The sequence below is a fragment of the Zeugodacus cucurbitae genome, chromosome 4 (assembly GCF_028554725.1).
Source record: "Zeugodacus cucurbitae isolate PBARC_wt_2022May chromosome 4, idZeuCucr1.2, whole genome shotgun sequence".
Lineage (NCBI taxonomy): Eukaryota > Metazoa > Arthropoda > Insecta > Diptera > Tephritidae > Zeugodacus > Zeugodacus cucurbitae.
In genome coordinates, this window is record NC_071669.1 from 54,083,583 (window position 1) to 54,101,815 (window position 18,233).

The window sequence follows — 18,233 nt, forward strand, 5'->3', positions numbered from 1 at the left end:
TTACAGTACCCAACACCTTTGAAACGATCAACCATGCAAATCGGTCGATTGCAGAAGAGAAACTATCGGCTCCTTGGATTCTAATAGAATGCAAATTCAACTCAAAATCCAGCAGAATCCATCTAGTATTTAAGTTTTTTTTAATCCCTCTCCACAGCAATAACAAAAACACAGCAGAAGTCTTTTTTTATATATTATACATCTAAAGGTTCTTTTATTTACCTCTTAAAATATGCTTTTACATTTTATAATGCATAATAATACAGCAAATCCAGTGTACCTCACTACTACGGCTTGTGATGTACATCATCACATCACCACACACACACATGACAATCGCTTCCTACACTCATTCACGCATTTGCAAAGAAGCCTGCATGTGTGCGCTGCTCCTCACTCTTTGTCTGTCTTCTTTTCGACAACTTTTACTGGCTTTTGTTGTATTTATCAATTTAAATAATTTTCATTGTTTTTGTTGTTTCTAGAGTAGAATATTTACTCGAATATTTCAATCAAATATTAATTTTCCGACAGTTCTTTAAGTGAATATGATTACAGCTAATGAAGATTGCAATTAATTAAGGTAGAATAAATTGTTAGTGTAGAATTGAAAATTGAATTTATATTTTTTGTGTTTATTATTTATATCTTGTCAAGTTGCAAAACATAAAGTTTGTTTGTTTTTATGTATAATTTGTTGGAAAGTAGTACAACTAAACTTAAATAATGGAAATAATTTCTTTATTTTTTTTTTCTAGTAATAAGTTATGCTATATTTTGTTGTTGTTGTTGTTGTTGATAAAGTTTAAAAAGTGTCTTAATATTGACGAATGCACAACACGTCCGTCCATAAATATGTTCACACTCAAACTCTCTGCTTAGTAGCGATTGTAGCGACCACGTCCACGACCACGCGGCGTTGCTTTTGGTGGAGCGCGAGCTGGTGTTGCTTTCTTGGCCGGCGATGCTTCAGCTGCAGGTGTGACTGGTGCTGGTGTTACTGGAGCAGGTTTGACTGGTGTCTTGACGGGCTCGGGCTTCGGTTGTTCTTTGACTGGCTCTGGTTCGGGCTCTGGCTCAGGCTCGGGTTCGACCTCAGGTTCGGCTTCGCCTTCTTGTTCTTGTGCCTCCATTTCTTCGTCACCGGCACACTCTTCATCGCCCTCCTCACCTTCACCGCCTTCACCATTTTCATTCATCTCAACATCTTCATCATCACCGGTGGCCTCGGATGGATCGTACAACTCACCCTCGGCGGCCTCACCACCCTCACCGTCTTCACCATTCTCCACTTTAACCTCAGTGGAAGCTGCTTCAGCTTCCTCCAGCTTGCGCTTCTTGCGCTCATTCTCCTCAAGGGCGGCGGCGGCGCGTTTTTGTGCAATCTTGGTATCGCTCGCCTTCTCATTGATGAACTTCAAGAAGTTGCGGTGGTGAGTTACAGTGCGAGAATGCACCTCAACGGTCTTCTCTGTATCGAAGAATTTACCGCATAGCGAGCACTCGAAGCACTCCAATTTCGTAATGAGACCGGAACCAACTGGACGTGTCCAATTGTATTTGGGCAGACGTGTGTCGACTTCAGTTGGTATCTCATCACCATCGGAGAAGTCCAAAATGCAATCCTCAGGATCGACGGGCAAAGCAACTTCCTCCTCTTCTTGTGTTTCATTCAAGTCCTCGCCCTCTTTGGTTTCATCGGCGCCCTCTTCACCCTCTTTCTTCTCAGCCTCTTCACCTTCGGCCTCTTCGCCTTCAGCAGCCTCTTCACCCTCCTTCTTAATTTCACCTTCACCCTCTGGCTTCTTGGTGACGGGCTTCTTCCTCTTCTTTTGTGGTGGACGCAAGTCCTTCGACTCCTCCTCTTCGGTATGAATCGTCAATGTATTGCGTTTACGTTCACCAACCTTGGTATTCTTCTCGGCGGCCTTTTGCAAGTGATCAGCCGACAACAAATGTGTGTCGTAATCGATGCGTGTAGCGAATTCCTTATTGCATTCAATACATTTTGGATGCAAGAATTTCTTCAAACTCAAATGACCCTCCGATTTACGATGCGCCGAAATATGACCATGGAAGTTCAGATCGCACATAGTACAGTATTCCAATTGGCGTTGCTTGGTCTTGCCCATGCGCTTCAAACGATCCAATTCAATCGATTTCAATTGCTCAGCGATCTTGGCCTCTTGGCGTATCATATTGGCCTTTAGGCGATAGCTCTCCTCAATGCCCTCGCGCATCATTAAATGTGTGCGACCCTTAATGTGATTCTCGAACGAGTTGGCATCCCACATATGCTTCTTACACAAATGACAGTAGAACATGTCGTTGGGTACGCTGGCATAGGGTGACTCCTTGCTGTTGTTGTTGTGAAATTAATTCACACACACACACACACACAAAACAATTTCGTTCGATTTTTGTTTTGTTTTGAGAGTTTTTAGAGTTGATAGAAATGGAAATATACATAGAAAAGAGAAATATTAGTTTTCTGCATAAATAAATATTTTGCTGTAATACATAGAATTAAGGATGTAAAATACTCTTTTATAAAAAATAGGTGGGGGGAAACGCGGCGTTTTTCAATGATAATGTGTACTAAATATTACATTAGGCGTGTGTTAAATTTGAAGACAATACGAATGATGGTATGCGTATGGATTTGAGTAATAAACAAGGAATTCTACCGCAAGATAGCGTTCAATTATAGTTCAATGAATTCTGCGATTTGATGGATATTACAAGCAGCTGAGGAAGTTTGAACTTTATAGCTTGCTAGATTGTACTAAGAAAGATGGCATGGAAGAATCCAGTAATGTGAATAATGATTAATTTTTTTTCTTTAAACAAATATTAGTGAATAAAAAGGGTTAAAAGTTAACTATGATCTGAAGTATTGCGATAGTACTCAATTTTTGTCAATACAATTAAATAAATTAACGAATTTCGGATCCTTTGCATTTTTTAAATGCGTAAAGAATTATTTAATATTCAAAATAGTTTTTTTATTATGAAAATTTCATTATATTATAATCTGCATTTTTTTCTCTTTTAATAATTACAGATTTTTTTGCAGTAAAAAAATTGCTATAATTAGCAAATCTTTATACCCATATTATAAATCCAACATTCATTTCAGTTTCACATTTTAACACACTCCTAGTAAAATATTCTCCAAGTCTTAAAGTGATTTTTTTTATTGATAAAAAACAAATTAAATTTTTTTTTCAATATATTTCATTAAATACTCCACTTTAAAAAAAGGATGTTTCGTACAAATTTAGAATATTTCTTCCGTATTTAAATCACTTTAAAACCGTACACAACTTTTTTTATCTAAAACAAATAATATATATATATTTATTCTTTGAATTACGAGCGACAGTTGAATTAAACAAAATTCTCCAAAAATTTATTTTATGTTTAATGAAAACACTGCAACTAGAATTTATGCTGCAATAATGCAACCTTGTCTAACGCTAATGAACATCAGTTTATTTGCAGCGAATCACAGCTGAAAACAGCTAAAATACAATTTTTTAATTTCTTATGAATCACCAAACACTAAAACACATTTTGAACATTTGTGGTTTCGGTTTACATTGGCTGGTATAACAATTCAAATTAGCTAATATACGATTGTTTAACTTTTTGAAATTTTGAATCACAAAACACTATACACTTTGAACTTTTGTGGTTTCGCTTCACATTGACTGAACTTTATAGTCGCTCATAAATCAAACAATCCATATTATTTGTGTGTAAATAAATTCACGTTAGCCTGTAATACGCATTTTGATGATAAGACAGTATATAGGTGGAAAATGCGCAACGGGTGGTTAACAAATAAAATAAAAAATGTTTAGCATATATAAAACTGTAATTTAAGAAAATAAAATCAGTATGTGCATACAAATAGATATATAGATAAAATGTTATATAATATATATTAAAATAAAAATAATAAAAAAACAAAACGCCGTTAAATTTCATGATTTTTCATCCCGCCCAGAACCCACATTCCCACCTACAGGCTTTTTATCATCATCATCTATCATCATCAACATCAACTTGTCCCCCCATGCATATCTATATGTAAAATCACTAGTTGCAATTATGGGTAAACATTGCTTTTGTGACAAGGGTAGTTACAACAACCCACCCATATTTAATTAACAATATATATATAAATGGCATAGAAAGTGGAAATGCTTATATAGTAAAATGTATATTGGGTTATATAGAGGAATCCCCATTTATATATGTTTATATATATATAGATATATTGCATTATAGTTGGCTTAAAAATGATGTAGGTTTTTTTTTTTTAATTATTATGTAAATATTTTTGTTTTGGTTCGAAATTGAAATTGTTGTAAAAAACTTGTTGAAAATTCTTTTTGTTTTTGTTTGTGAAAAAACGCTTACCTCTCAGTTTTCTTATCGCCAGAAGCGGAATCCTTCTTTTTGTTATTGTTGGCATTTTTAGCCAAAAGTTTCTTGGCACGATCGAAAGCATTCTGCTTGCGAATGCCGCCAGCGCCTTGCTTTTGTGCTGATTTAGCACCAGCTGGGCCACGGTTTTGAAAACCTCCTTGAGCACGGCGATTATTAATGCGATTGCCAGGAGCACCACGATTGACCATCTTTTTTGTTATAAATGTTATGTGATTTGTTTTTATAATTATATGCATAGGATATATTTTGAAAATATATGCGCACACATTTTTTGGTATTGGAAACATGTTTGAATTTTTGCAATTTGTTTCCACATATTGAAAGAAACAATATTTGTTTGTTTTTTGAAGGCATACACAATAAAAATGTAGCGTATTAAAGAAATGCACAGATTTTTTGCAAACATTTTCATAATAGATTATATAAATTTCACATTAGTTTGCATGTTTTAGAACACAAATTTAATATATACATTTTGCATTTCAATATTCGATATTTTTTTTATATTTTCGCAGCACAATTCAACATCGTCGTAGAAATTATATGTGAGCAGTGGCGCAATAACACATTTTTGTATTTTTTCGTGATATCGTTGAAGATATTTGTTTTCGTATTGATCAGTAGTTACAATATTGTATATAGATATGTAATAGCATACATAGTTAAAATGTTTAAATATTCGTAGAACACATAGTACAATATCAGATATACAGTTTAGTTTGTTTAATGAATTAATTTTTCATATTTGTTATATTATCATATTTCGATTATAAGATGTGTCAGTTCGTTGGCATATTTGGCAATCAACAAAAATATGGAGCATTTAAAGTGTGTAGACGGTTTGGTTGGATGGCGGAGAGCAGCAATGGCATCAGCAACACACATGCACATTGGCACAGGATTAGCCGAAATGGCATCATGCATGAGCGCGTGTGTGCGTGTATACATATATGGATATATATGTATATATATATATTTGTATATTTGATGAGATAACATTTATATTATTGAAGTTTTTAATTAAGGTATTCAAATAGAATCGTTGAAATTTTCATTGCATATATCATATCAGATTTTTGAAATAACCCATCATGGTGTGATTAGACATTTTAAAAATACACATTTATGCGAACAATTGTAATTTGGTACGGGAAAGCACGTTGCATCATTTCATTAGCATAGCAGATTTCATTTGTAGTTCAATATTTTCGTTTTGGTTTCGATTTTTTTTTTTGTCATAACATAACATTATAATGGTTTGAAATAATTTTGGTTTTAAAAAAATTTCATACAGGTTTGTTTTTTCGTATTTTTTTTTGTTTCGTTTTTGAGTCACCAGCATTTGCATTGCAATAAAGAATCGTTGAAGAAGCACCAGACCAGTAGTGTACATGTTGTAGCAGTTTAAAACAAGCAGTAGAGTAGGCAGAGATCATCATCGACCGATCGTTTTTGTGTGTGTGAAACAGTAGTTGTGATACGCACCAACACGTTGAAGAGACATCGGTTGCAACATTTACATTCGATCAGTATTTGCATTTGTAGGCAGTAGGCAGTTATGCAGCGTTGCATTTGAATAGCGTAAATGCCATAAATGTGTTTGTTTGTGTTTGTTCGCATTTGCGTTCATGTACAATTATATGATTTTCGATTACAATTATATATTTTGGGGTAGGAAAATATGTTTTTTTTTTTGTTGTGTAAAAGAAATTCGAAAACCATTTGACATTTGTTGCGTGATAACGCATATATAACGCAAGCGATTACAAAACAGCAATAATAACAACAACGGCATACGCATTATCAGAACGCGAAACATAACCGCATCAATGCGTTTGCAATATTTTCGATCACAATCGACACGCGTCAGTTGGAACATTTGAACAAATTGAAGGTTCAGAGTTCAATGCGATTTTGGGGTTTTTGTTTTGTTTTGGTTTTGTACATATATATATGGAGAAGAGAATAAAAGAAAGTAAACAATTGCTAATTAGAAACTTGGCATTATACAGCGTATAAAGTACAACAAAATAATTTTGTTTGTAAGTCTTAAATTATAAAATATACATTTTATGAAATACGCTGTTTTTGACAGTGGCTTAAAGTTAATAGTTGAAGAAACTAAAAGAGCTAAAAGTATCATCTGTGGTTGCAGCATTCAGTTGTATTGCACAACAATATTGCATACAATTCATATTACAACTAAGTGTACTTTTTCTTATTGTTATATAGGAAAATTATAAGGTACATTTAATGGTACTGCTAAAAAAATTGTGCACTAATACAATATAATTTCATCTCTTCTCTTGTGTAATATAAAAATATAGCATTTAAAATGGAAAAAATGCTTTTTTACTTGAAAGCCTCCAATGCACAATCCTTTTACAATTCGTATTAATTTATAATTTGCAATTTGAATAGATGAAAAATATAAAAAAACTACACGTTAAATTCAAAAGGTTTACTAAGTATAGTATTTTTCGTTAAAACTCTTCAATATATATATATTTTTTTTTAGTTTTTTATGGAAGAGTTCAAGTGTTATAATTTTTTTTTTACAAAATACTAACATGTTAAGTATAAAATTAATAGCTACTTTGTATAACGCATGTGTGGCAGAAATTGAGAAAACTTTTATTGTAATTATTTTATATTAAAAGTTAGATTAGGTTAATCTGTTAGCCAATGAACTAAAAATAGATAATTTTATATTACAAATTCAATTACTTGAAAAACACAATATTTATATTATATCTTCTGAAAATATTTGACAAATAAATTTGAAATAGTTTAAAGACTTTCTTCAAGTTGATAATAAAGCTAATATTATTTAAATAACAATCTCCTCTGTGACAAACTCACAAAACTAGTAAACATTTAAGCCGAAATTAACGAGTGTAAACGTAGTTAACAGTTTTCCTCTTTCTACATTAATTTTTCACTTATCTACCACACACATGCTATACATTTGTTAGCATTTCTGCAGAACTGTTGTTCTTGTCTGCATTCAGTCTTTACACTAACGTAAAATAAATAATTAACTTTAATAAGAGAACTAAAACTTAAAATGTGTTAAAGCGAAAAAAAATCATATACATACCGGTCCGCCGCGTTGATTGCGATTGCCCATACCGCCACCACCGCCGCGTGGCAGATCCAACAGTGATGGTGGATTTTGGTTTCTGAACAAGTTGTTCAACAAATTGTTGGCCAAATTAATAGCCTGAGCGTTCATGCCTTGGCCACCGCCGCCTTGGCGCATGTTGCCACCACCGCCAAAGTTACCACCGGCATTTGGTGTGTCCCATGGCGACATGTTCATGTTACCCATGCGATTGGCACCACCCATTGGGCCACCACCATAGTTGTTGCCGCCAAAATTGCGGTTGCGATTCTGATTACCACGGAATGCCATTTTATTATTTGTGTTGCTATTAACCTGTTTAACGCTATAAAATAAAAGGTTTGCAAACAAATTAGTATATTATTTTACAATACAAATTAAATTAAATAAAACGTATATGGTTATGAAAATATATAAATGCCGCTAAAGCCGCATAGTCTTTACTGCATACCTGGGAGACATTTGTCTTTGCAAAATTTTAAAAATTTAGAATTTCCGAAAAGTTGAAATAATAATTATTAACTAATTTGGAACAAGCGTGAAAGCTAGCACTTTATTAGTCTTATTTTCAGAGGATTAGCTAAATGCAAATGCTTGTAATATATCTGAAAAACAAAAAGAATAGCACAAATATGCACTTTAAATTACCAGCAATTAAACTATATTTTTTTTTTTCAGTAGTGTAATAATTTACAATGGAATTTAGTAGTAAAGAAATTCGGAAAATTGTTAGTTTGCGCTAAAACAAAGCATTACAATAAATTTTATGTCTACTACCAATGTAAAAGCAAGTACAACCGCTTTTTTTCTTCAATTTGTGTATGTACACTTATTTTCCGCGCGAACGAATGTAGTGTACAACAAAATCGTTAATACACACTCAAAAAAAGGAGTGAACGAATGAATATTCATTCGCCAGTGTATCCGAACGAATGAATATTGTTGCCCTGTTAAAGCAAAATGGCTTAAAACACAAATACAAATGTGAATAACCTCATTTTGACTGAAATTCATTAATCACGTTCAACATGATGTGCATAGATTTGAACTTTACATATACAAACTTATAGTTTTTGGACAAATAACAATAGACCGGCCGGCATATAACAAGTTTGGAGATATAAAATATGTAGAGAAAACTTTCACAATTATTTTTTTCTAGAATGTTATCTACAACAATCACTGGTTGAGTCACATTATAACAATTTTCACCATAATTTTGCGAGAACTTGTCAAACAAGTAGTATACTGTATACACACACAAAACTTGCACATAAACGAGGGATGTAAAAAAAGGAAAATATTAGAAGGCGAAAACAAGATGGCGCCTTTGATTGCTAGTTATCTAAACTCCAAATTGCATTCATATTTGTTTTTATTGCATACAACACAAATGGAAAACAAAATTTACAAATACAAAAAATTAGCGCACAAGTTTGTATGTATAACACGTAGCTATTAACCGGCCACTTTAAATAGACCCTTGAAAATTACTAGTTTCATAGCTGACTGTACTTTTCCTTAGCGTATAGGTCAATACACCAAGGATTTTTCCATTTCTTGAAAACTCGATTTAGCTAAAACACAAGCATGCAATTTATGTAAGCATGTAAAACAAGGCAATTAAATTCTTATAACCAGTTAAAATTACAAGTATTCCACTAGAAAAAATCAATATCATTTTCACAAGTATACATACCAAAGTCTATGCGAAGAACCCATACCATAGAGAAAAAAGTATTGCAATGTAATATAAAACTATTTGCTGTATAATTTTAACTTACCTTCTGACGAAGAATTAACTTTCAGTCTTATTTCAAGATATAATTCCAAATTTCACAATTTTTTCTTCAATTGAAGAAAATTAAAAATGGCGACGGTGTAATTTTTTTTTCTATGAACAAAACCGCGCTCACGCACAAGTACTACACGAGCAACGAACGAAGAACGAATGAACAAACGACAGTGTACGGAAAACTTCGAAAGCAATCGTCTGGCAGCGGCAAACGAGCGAGTAGCCGCAAAGCATTGCCAGCTTGATAATTTTCTAAAATTTCGAAGTATTGATTACAGTGTGTTCACACTTCGCGTACGATGTTACTGAGAACTGTTTTGTATAATTATTAGTTTTTGGAAAGATTTTTCGCATTTGTAAAAACATTTATGCGTGTTATTTACGGAGGTAATGTGCGCTTTGTAATTTTTGTTTGATTTCATAATATTATTGTGTTTTTAAATATTAGCTACGAAAGTTGCTCCGTTGAGACAAGAATTTATTACTTGTTGCAACTCTGTGGAATACATTTTTTTGGCGGAAAAAGAAGAGCTGTCAGTAGTTTTCAGAAAGCTGCGATGCAAGCGGATCTCAAATTTTATCGTTTAATAATTCTTAAGTAAAAATTAGTTTATTTCTTTAAAAAAATTGTTTTTGTTCTAGTTCAAGTTGCAAATTATTATATAGGTATGCATAATAATCCGAAATTTACAAATGAAACTATTCCAGAACTGCGTGCATGCAAACGCAGCCTTTTGCACGTACGGAAATGGCGGTTCAAAGGTAATTGGTTATTGGTAATGGCTTTTGCAATACTGAATTCTTAATATATTAATATATTTTGCTATAGATACGCCAATAATGCGGAATTATATGGTTTTTCAAGTACTCGGTGAGTCCAAGTTTAATAATTTCTTACAGTAGACATATTTGCCTGAAGCCGTTACACATACTAATAAGTATAGTAATTACATGTATATATTCTCACACGTAAATCTGCATACCAAGTAATAGAGGTTATGTACGTGAATTGCAGTAAGTTACTAAACTTCCCCAATCCTAGACGAACGAATATGGTTAAAAGACGTTCATATTGCTGGAAAATTAATATATAAAAGCTATATCTTTATTATATAGCAGTGATTGGAATATAAATTATTATGCCTTGGCACTTTGTGGAGACGGAGACTGCATTTCATGAATTTATATAAAAAGTATTTTGTATGAGTAGATGGTGGAAGTATTGAACATTTAACTAAATCTTGGAAACTTTATTATGTTGAATATATATGGTATATTCTATACATATTAAAATATGCAAAAATATTTATTAGATTTTCAGGAAAAAATACGACAACGCTGTTTGTACTCGTTACTTTTATATGTACACACGGTAGCTCTATCAGTTAAATATTGCCATATTGTTGTAGCTCATATTACGCTATGCGACGTTAGATGACGCTCGTGATAGTTGGTTTTAGCAGCTTTGTTTTGAAAAGAAATTGTTTATGCAAATATTTGGTTTTATTTTTATGAGTGAAAAACAAACCTTTGAAATGGAGAGGAGAATAATATGTATACAAACTATTGTTTATCTGAGAAGTGCAGGTATAATTTGAGCTCTTAGGAAGATTTGGTCTTAAAGTATTGGTTGCTGATTCAATTTCAAACTCAGGATAAATTGAAATGTTTTTCATTTGGTGTACGTATGTATTTAAGTCATTATTAAAATATTTTTACCAAAATTGACGCTTTAACCATCGAATTGATTCCAAATTATGATACTCTCTACTTTTGTGTCCATTGTTTTTATCAAGCAAATGCAGTTTTGTTTTTGCTGTAATGTCTTACAAAATGTAAAATATTTCAAACAAAGATAATGTGAGACCAAGCTAACTTTTCAATAACTTATTTTAGTTTATGACATGTTATTTTTGTAAATCTGATTATTATTGAAGTCTGTATTTATTATAGTAACCTTTTATGAAAATTGCTTCAAAGCAGCCGCGTAAATCTCTACCAAAGTAGTCCTGCCTATTTCGAAATTTTTTAATGATTTTAAATAACAAAACACGACCAACTTGCTTTCAGTTGAAGTATATTTAAGTATATTTCCAACATCAATTTTACATTCATTTTTTATATAAACAAATATCTTAGTATAATTTATTCCGAATATTAATCATGTCAATTTCCTTCCAGCTACAATATTTTTTTCAAAATATTTCTCGTATGCGAAAGTTCTTTTAAGTATATAACTGCTTAATACATTTGTATATAAATACAACAACAATGGTTAAAACAACATTAAAAACAATTATACATATATTAGCATTATCCACGCAGCCGTATATTTGTTTAATGGATTTATGCCTGTGTGTAAAGTTAGGTATGCACCATATATGAACTTTAGTATGTGTGTAACACGTTTAATAATAATAATATGATTTTGTGTAAATGAATTTATATACGCATTGAGACACAGCAAACATTTATCACAAACAAATTGCAATACATACAAACATTAACATATATTTTAATATTTTTTTTTTTTTTGCATTTTAGTTGTTGTAATCATTTTATTTTATTTCATTAGTCTACTCTATATAGAATTGTAAATTCGTCTTTCCGGCAACGGCTTTATTTCATTTTTACCTGCATAGTCCTGTGCAACTGCATACATACATATGTACATATTGTTTTTCATTACATACATACATACATTTTCATTATATACCAAGTCTTCATATAAAACTTCCCTTCATAGCTATACCTTCGTATACTACATATACAATAGACAAATAACTTATATGAGGGTGTTTGTAAGTAGTTAAAGAAAGGGTGGTTTTATAAGCATCTTTTGTAGAATTCTTAGACCTTTGAAAATGTGCAAAGTCATTTAGAAGAGTGCATTGTCAAGAAAAGAGCGGATTTCCATGCAGTTTTGTGATTTTGTACGTATGTTTGTATCCTTTCCGGTGAAAATTGTGTTTCATTCGCTCTCACTGAGAACCGGTTTTTAAATAATGCTAGTTAAATTGTTGAGGGCGATTTCCATGAAAGAGAGTTTTCTATCCGTAGAACACCTTCAAGGCTTAACAGGATACAAGCTTCAAATGAATTCGCTCTATATGACCCTATAAGTATCTTTCACAATAAAAACAAATAATTTTATGTTGATTGAGGTAAAAATAAATAATTAAAAATTTGAGAGTGCGAAATTTTGAGGTTAGAATACGTTTTTTGGCTCTTCAAATAAACTTTTTTTTTTTAAATTGATATTGACTAACAATTTCACTAATAAATATGTTCTTTAAATCAACAACAAATGCATGCAAAGTGTTGCATTCTTAAAAGAGTGTCAGTTCTAATCAACAATCTCATCTTGCACAAAGTACAACAACAAATTACAACTACAATTGTAAACTAATCATTTAATAGTTTTCTGCGTCTCAACTGTTTCTATTCGTAAAGGCTTTTATTGAAGCTTAGCGCTGCACGCAAACGATTGCGTATACGTGGCGAGGTCCAACGAGAACCTGGCGCTGGCCCGGTGCCATAACTTGTAACCGCCTTCAGATCGTAGGGCGATACACCTTCGTCCACATCGTCGGCCTCGGTTTTGATTTCCATTTTCTGCAATTAAAATTATAACTATTTAGCTGCTAGACTCAAATCTAAACTCCTTCTTTTACGCACCTGCACAATCAAGCGTAAGAGTTGCTGCTGTTGGTCCAACAGACGTGAAATGTCACGTAATTTACGATGCTGACGTTCCAATTCATTGTTGATGATGTCGTCGTTGCTCTCGAATGAAATGGTATCCATTGTGGCTGTGGATAGAATTGCAATATTTCTTAAGTAAAGAGATCCTCATATAACAGATTACAGACACCAGGTCACTTCTAGGGTCACCTTTATCACATTAAATAATATACTTACTATCCTCACTGAAGGGATTTGAGAACCATTTGCGTAGTATGAAGTCGAGGAAACCGAGTTTACACTTTGTATTATTCGGATATTCGATCAATTCCATTTTGTCAGTTTTCGGTAGCCATCTTTGAGGTAATTTGCGCTCCAGCTCAGTGTGTAAAACCACCTGGTGAAAATAGAAGAGTTTCAGGATTAAACTTATATTTAAGAAAAGTTATGTATAAAGATCTACCTGCATTGCTAGGCGCTTGAGCTGTGCATTACGTCGTACTGACTCGATGTCGCCAACCGCCAAACCGATGAGTAGATTCATGAGCAGAATCGGCATGAGAATCATGAATACGCCTGAAATGAGATTTAGAGTAAAATTTTAGATTCTAAGTTAAGTTCGGTTTCGGGGCTGAACGGTTTCGGGGTTTCGGTGCGCTACGAAGTTTACGAAGGTCCTAGTAGTTCAAACTCAGATCATTTGTGATGTCAAGAGCTTGATGTCAATAGACCTCTTGGTCATGAAATATAGATCGGACTTGGATGCTTATTTTGACCATTCTCATAGAAAGTCTATTTTCTTGGATACACTGTATAATTGATGTGGCAATCTAGGGTCGATTTCGGAGCCGCGACGGAGATCACGATTGAGAACATGAACAGTTGGGATCGGTTTTCAATGAACCTCTGGCCATGCAATATCGGTCGGACCTCATTTTCTCCGATAATATTCAACATGGGTCTTGGATACTAATTTTTTCCAACATCATCCCTGGACACTGATCCCGGGACGAAGATAACAGCGCGACAACTAGACTTATGCCTTCCGTTCTAGAAGATTACGGTTGAGATCTTGAACAGTTGGGACCAGTTGTCAATGGACCTCTTGGCTATGCAATATCGATCAGACTTACTGCTATCCAATAATATTTAACAAAGGTCTGGGTGACTTTATAAACTTTATCGAAAGGGTCTACCGTATAATCTGGCTATCTGGGGTCTATGACCCCTTGAACTAAAACCTTATAACCCAGAAGATACTTACATAAAATGAGGAATGATGTTATTGGCACCTTCAATTGATCACGATAGTAGGTGTTGACATAGGTGCCCACAAAGTCCAGCTCGCCCAACATCATGGAGAAGGTGCGCAACAACGACATCGGTATATTCGAGAACGACAAATGATTCGGTTGAGCATCGTTGATCTGTAAAACAGCATAGATGCCACACTACAAACATATACATATACATACGGACTCAAATATAAAAATTTGAAAGGTGGCAACATTCAATAACAATGCAGCCTTACCTTCGACAAGAGAATGTAGAATGCCAAGCCAAAAGCGATAATAAGGATCGAGAAGACAATCAACACTTTTATGAGAGTTTGTAGAATCTCCAAAAACATCACGACATATATGCCGACCTGGTGAGAAGGAAATATATAATTATTATTATTTTTAATTTTAACAAATTTTAAATTACTTGATCGAAACGCTGTAGCAACAGCAATAGACGAAACCACGACAAGAATACCGCCACCGCCGCCGCCGAGTAGTGCACAGTCGATATGTGGCCTTCGGCAAAGAAAACCGGCCAAACCATAATCAATGCGGATGTGTATAGTATCCATGATATCAAATTGTCGATCTCGAATATGTAGTGCAGCCGCTGTTGGTACATTTGTATGAACTCGCGTAGAGAATTGCCTGCAATATAGGCGACAATTGCGGCGGCACAGATGATCAGAGCGGTGGTGTGTTGTAGGCACTCGTAAGACTCGCCATATTTCATTGCAAACGATTCGCCAACACCTCCACCGGCGGGATTTTCCGGCCACTCATTGTTGCTCAGGTTCTTTTGGAGACTATGGGGGATGTGGAGATTTAGAAAAAAGTAAAAAGAAATTATAAAAAATTATTTCAAATTGTGCATTGAGTTGGAAGAACAACTCACTCTAAAAAGCCGTCATTCAACTCCGTTACATTTGCGTGCTCCAAATTGGTTGAATTCATAAACAGCGGACGTATTTCGATGCCATTCATCATTAGCGATGAGAAAATGGTCACAAAGAAGAGGAAAATCGAGTAGATGAGCAAATTTGCGAGATGAAAGTATTTGCCGTAGGAATTCCATTTCATTTGTAGATACTTTTGACTCAGCGGATGGGCGAGCAACTCCACACGACCGTGAGTGACCATCGTCTGGCAGACAGAATTTGAGTAAATTGAATATTTTTTTGAAAAATAATTATAATTAGAGATGCAAACTTTGACAGACACATAAGATGGTATAAAGTAAGCCATAAAGTTGCAGTTAAAGTGAGGTTAAGCTCAAAATGAAGCATAAAATACAACAACAATTAAAAAATAGAAAATCAGAGTTATTTTTTACATGCGAGATTACGGTTTTCCTTGAAAAAATAATACATTAAATAACAGTAAATAGTAGTGTTACACAAAACATTCAGAAAGAAAGTGAACTGAGTGAAAACAGTATAATAGTAACAGGATATTGTGATAAAATAATAATTAGGAAAGAAGAAACATACCGAATTCTTCTAAACTGTTAATTTCACTAATCTCAAATTATAATATTTAAATTTTCTCATATAAAAGCATAAATACAAATGGACTTAACACTTTACCATGATTTTTGGAATATATCTTATTCAATAAAAGAAATTTGGCTTTGTACTTTCTACAACGAGGACAGTCCTTAATTGAATTTGCAGAGTGGCGAATCGAACAAACAACTGGGAGATAATTAGCATAAGAAAATAGAGCCAAAAGTGTGAAAATTTTCTCAAAATTTAATTCTCTAATTCCATACCTGGATTCTCATATTACGTGGTGTGTTCAAATAATAACGGGAATTTTCGTTTTTGAAAAAATATTTATTTATATATCTACATTAATATTCACGCCTTTTTTGTTACAGTCTAATACCGTGAAAATTTAAATTTGAAAATTACCGTTATTTTTTGAACACACCAGATATACCACAGAGATTTCAACGTATTAGAAATTGTTAGACGTATTATTTACATTTTGCTGAGACGAGACATTTTATTTATTTTACAAACGGACATATATGTACACTAGATTGCAAAGTGAAAGTTAACGTTACTTCTCAGAGACTTTTACACTTTAAGTTTGCTTTCAAAAATTTATTGAATGAATAGCGTATGTAATTGCACACATAAAATGACTCACATTTATGGTGAGCAATGGTTCGGGTCTCCAAGTGGGATCGTTAAGCATCAGACGCTTTTTAGCAACCTCGTCGGGTGATTTTTGTATTGGATGAAAAGAATATTTTATCTGTAAACAGAATTGGATTTTTTTTTTAAATTATAACTATTGGAAAATGACCAACCCTGTAGGTATTAATGAATGTCGTACATTGCCTAGATGATTCAAACTTTTAATGTACCGTTTATTTTATACGAAGATCATTGGATAGGTCAGTGATTTTCAAATTTACTTGGTTTGACTTGTTACAAAGAAATACCTCAAAATGTAAAAAAAACTTAATGAAATGTGTTCAAAAATAACGAGAATTTTCGTTTTCAAAAATTTCATTCATCTACATTAATGTTGCCGTCTTCGACATTATGCATTTATACCAATGCTTCTTGCAATCGTCGAAACTTCGAAAACTCAAACACTTTTCAAACTGCAACTTTTACAATTCCCGTTAATTTTTGAACACACCTCGCATATTATTAAACCTTTAAGGCTGTTTTGATCCATATGATTATGATGCAGTGTTTCCAATATACAATTGAACTTCCATAACTCGAACTTTTCGACCAGGGCATAATACCAAATTTAAAATTTTACTATTAAGGAACAATTTTAAAGGAGTCCCTATATTCGTATGGAGGCGAACAAAAAATATGATATTACATTTATGGATTGCATAAATCATGTAACAAAGGCCTGGGGAGAGACGTCAAGAGCCAAACAAAGATTCGAGTTAGGGAAACATTGAATTGAAAAATTCAGCGATTCAGTAATAAATCGATAAAGTCGACTTAAGCTTTTTTAGCTTACTGTCATAGATATTTTTGTATTTATGTCTTCTACATTGCTTAGAAGATATTATATTCTTACGAGACCCCCAAATTCTTTCCTTAAATAATCCTGGAAGTATCTTCGAGACCTCCACTTCCTAATCATTATTATAAAGGGGTTTTCAATAAGAGCCCTACAAAAGTACATTCGATGCCATTATGTATGGAACTCGATTTCCTTTCCATGGTCACCACTTGCAGAAGTCCAGACGCTGAACCCAATTTCCGACGGTTTCCAAGCATAAATCGGCCGATACTGCTGCAGTTTCACGTTCGATATTCGTACGAAGTTCTTCAGTCGTCGCTGGTTTGTTGGCATAGACCATAGACTTGAGGCGGCCAATTGACTGGGCCATTTCTTGCGACAACACCTTTACCAAACTTGGTTTTCAATAAATCAGTTGTGACATTCGCTGTATGGCTTGTTGCGCCGTCCTTTTGGAACCACATATTGTCCAAGTCCATATCATCCAATTCGGGCCGAAAATATATGGTTATCATTGAGCGGTAGCGCTTCCCATACACAATAACGTGCCGGTCTTGATCATCACGGAAGAAGAACTGTACTTCTGACGCCGGCGTGGCGCCCCGGCCCATAAAACGCACCAAACCGTAATTTTTTCTGGATGCAATGGTGACTCATGGAGTTCGTGTGGATAGCTGCCTGACCAATAAGGCATATTTTGCCTATTGACAAAGTCATTCAGCCAGAAATGAGACTCATCGATGACGACCATAAATTGGACGTAGCGCTGTTAAAGTTCAGGCCACTGAATCCGAATTTCGGTAGTAAATTTTAATAATTTCGACTCTTTGTTGGATCGTATATCTTTCTATAATGAAATGGCAAACCTTACTGAAGAGAAATGTCG

General features: G+C 33.8%; 2 protein-coding genes across 13 annotated transcripts in view; both read right to left on the bottom strand.

The window, feature by feature from the left end:
- Positions 1-180: 180 nt before the first annotated feature.
- On the bottom strand, positions 181-9,542 carry Pep_0 (zinc finger protein on ecdysone puffs). 3 transcript variants are annotated; one of them, XM_011182305.3, is made up of 5 exons: positions 9,367-9,538; positions 8,034-8,187; positions 7,559-7,907; positions 4,429-4,646; positions 181-2,358 (listed from the first exon to the last, which is right to left on the bottom strand). In XM_011182305.3, the coding sequence occupies exons 2-5, from the start codon at positions 8,042-8,044 to the stop codon at positions 879-881; spliced, it is 2,058 nt and encodes a 685-aa protein (XP_011180607.1). In that variant the 5' UTR covers positions 8,045-8,187; positions 9,367-9,538; the 3' UTR covers positions 181-878. The 3 variants fall into 3 exon arrangements, with proteins under 3 accessions (XP_011180607.1, XP_011180608.1, XP_011180609.1); XM_011182306.3 differs by lacking the exon at positions 8,034-8,187; XM_011182307.3 differs by lacking the exon at positions 4,429-4,646 and having other exon boundaries at positions 1,982-2,358; positions 9,367-9,542.
- A 1,918-nt stretch (positions 9,543-11,460) lies between these two features.
- LOC105211081 (transient receptor potential cation channel subfamily A member 1) overlaps positions 11,461-18,233 on the bottom strand; it is a 60,454-nt gene continuing 53,681 nt past the window's right edge. For 2 of the 10 annotated variants that reach the window (XM_054229114.1, XM_054229110.1), the window contains 8 exons: positions 15,240-15,487; positions 14,769-15,150; positions 14,593-14,709; positions 14,326-14,512; positions 13,525-13,637; positions 13,299-13,458; positions 13,056-13,189; positions 11,462-12,992 (listed from right to left, as the gene is read on the bottom strand). In XM_054229114.1, the coding sequence (XP_054085089.1) occupies positions 12,819-12,992; positions 13,056-13,189; positions 13,299-13,458; positions 13,525-13,637; positions 14,326-14,512; positions 14,593-14,709; positions 14,769-15,150; positions 15,240-15,487 (1,515 nt within the window). In that variant the 3' untranslated portion in view covers positions 11,462-12,818. Of the gene's footprint in view, positions 12,993-13,055; positions 13,190-13,298; positions 13,459-13,524; positions 13,638-14,325; positions 14,513-14,592; positions 14,710-14,768; positions 15,151-15,239; positions 15,488-16,498; positions 16,607-18,233 lie in introns of all 10 variants that reach the window. The other 8 variants (XM_054229113.1, XM_054229115.1, XM_011182352.3 and 5 more) reach the window with 7 other exon arrangements.

What these genes read in the sequence shown, in the direction of transcription:
- Pep_0 (XM_011182305.3), bottom strand. An exon ending in GCAATCAACGCGGCGGACCG is followed by an intron (nt 4,647 to 7,558) that starts GTATGTATATGA and finishes ATAACAAAAAAG; the next exon opens with ATGGTCAATCGTGGTGCTCC. An exon ending in GGCGATAAGAAAACTGAGAG is followed by an intron (nt 2,359 to 4,428) that starts GTAAGCGTTTTT and finishes CAACAACAACAG; the next exon opens with CAAGGAGTCACCCTATGCCA.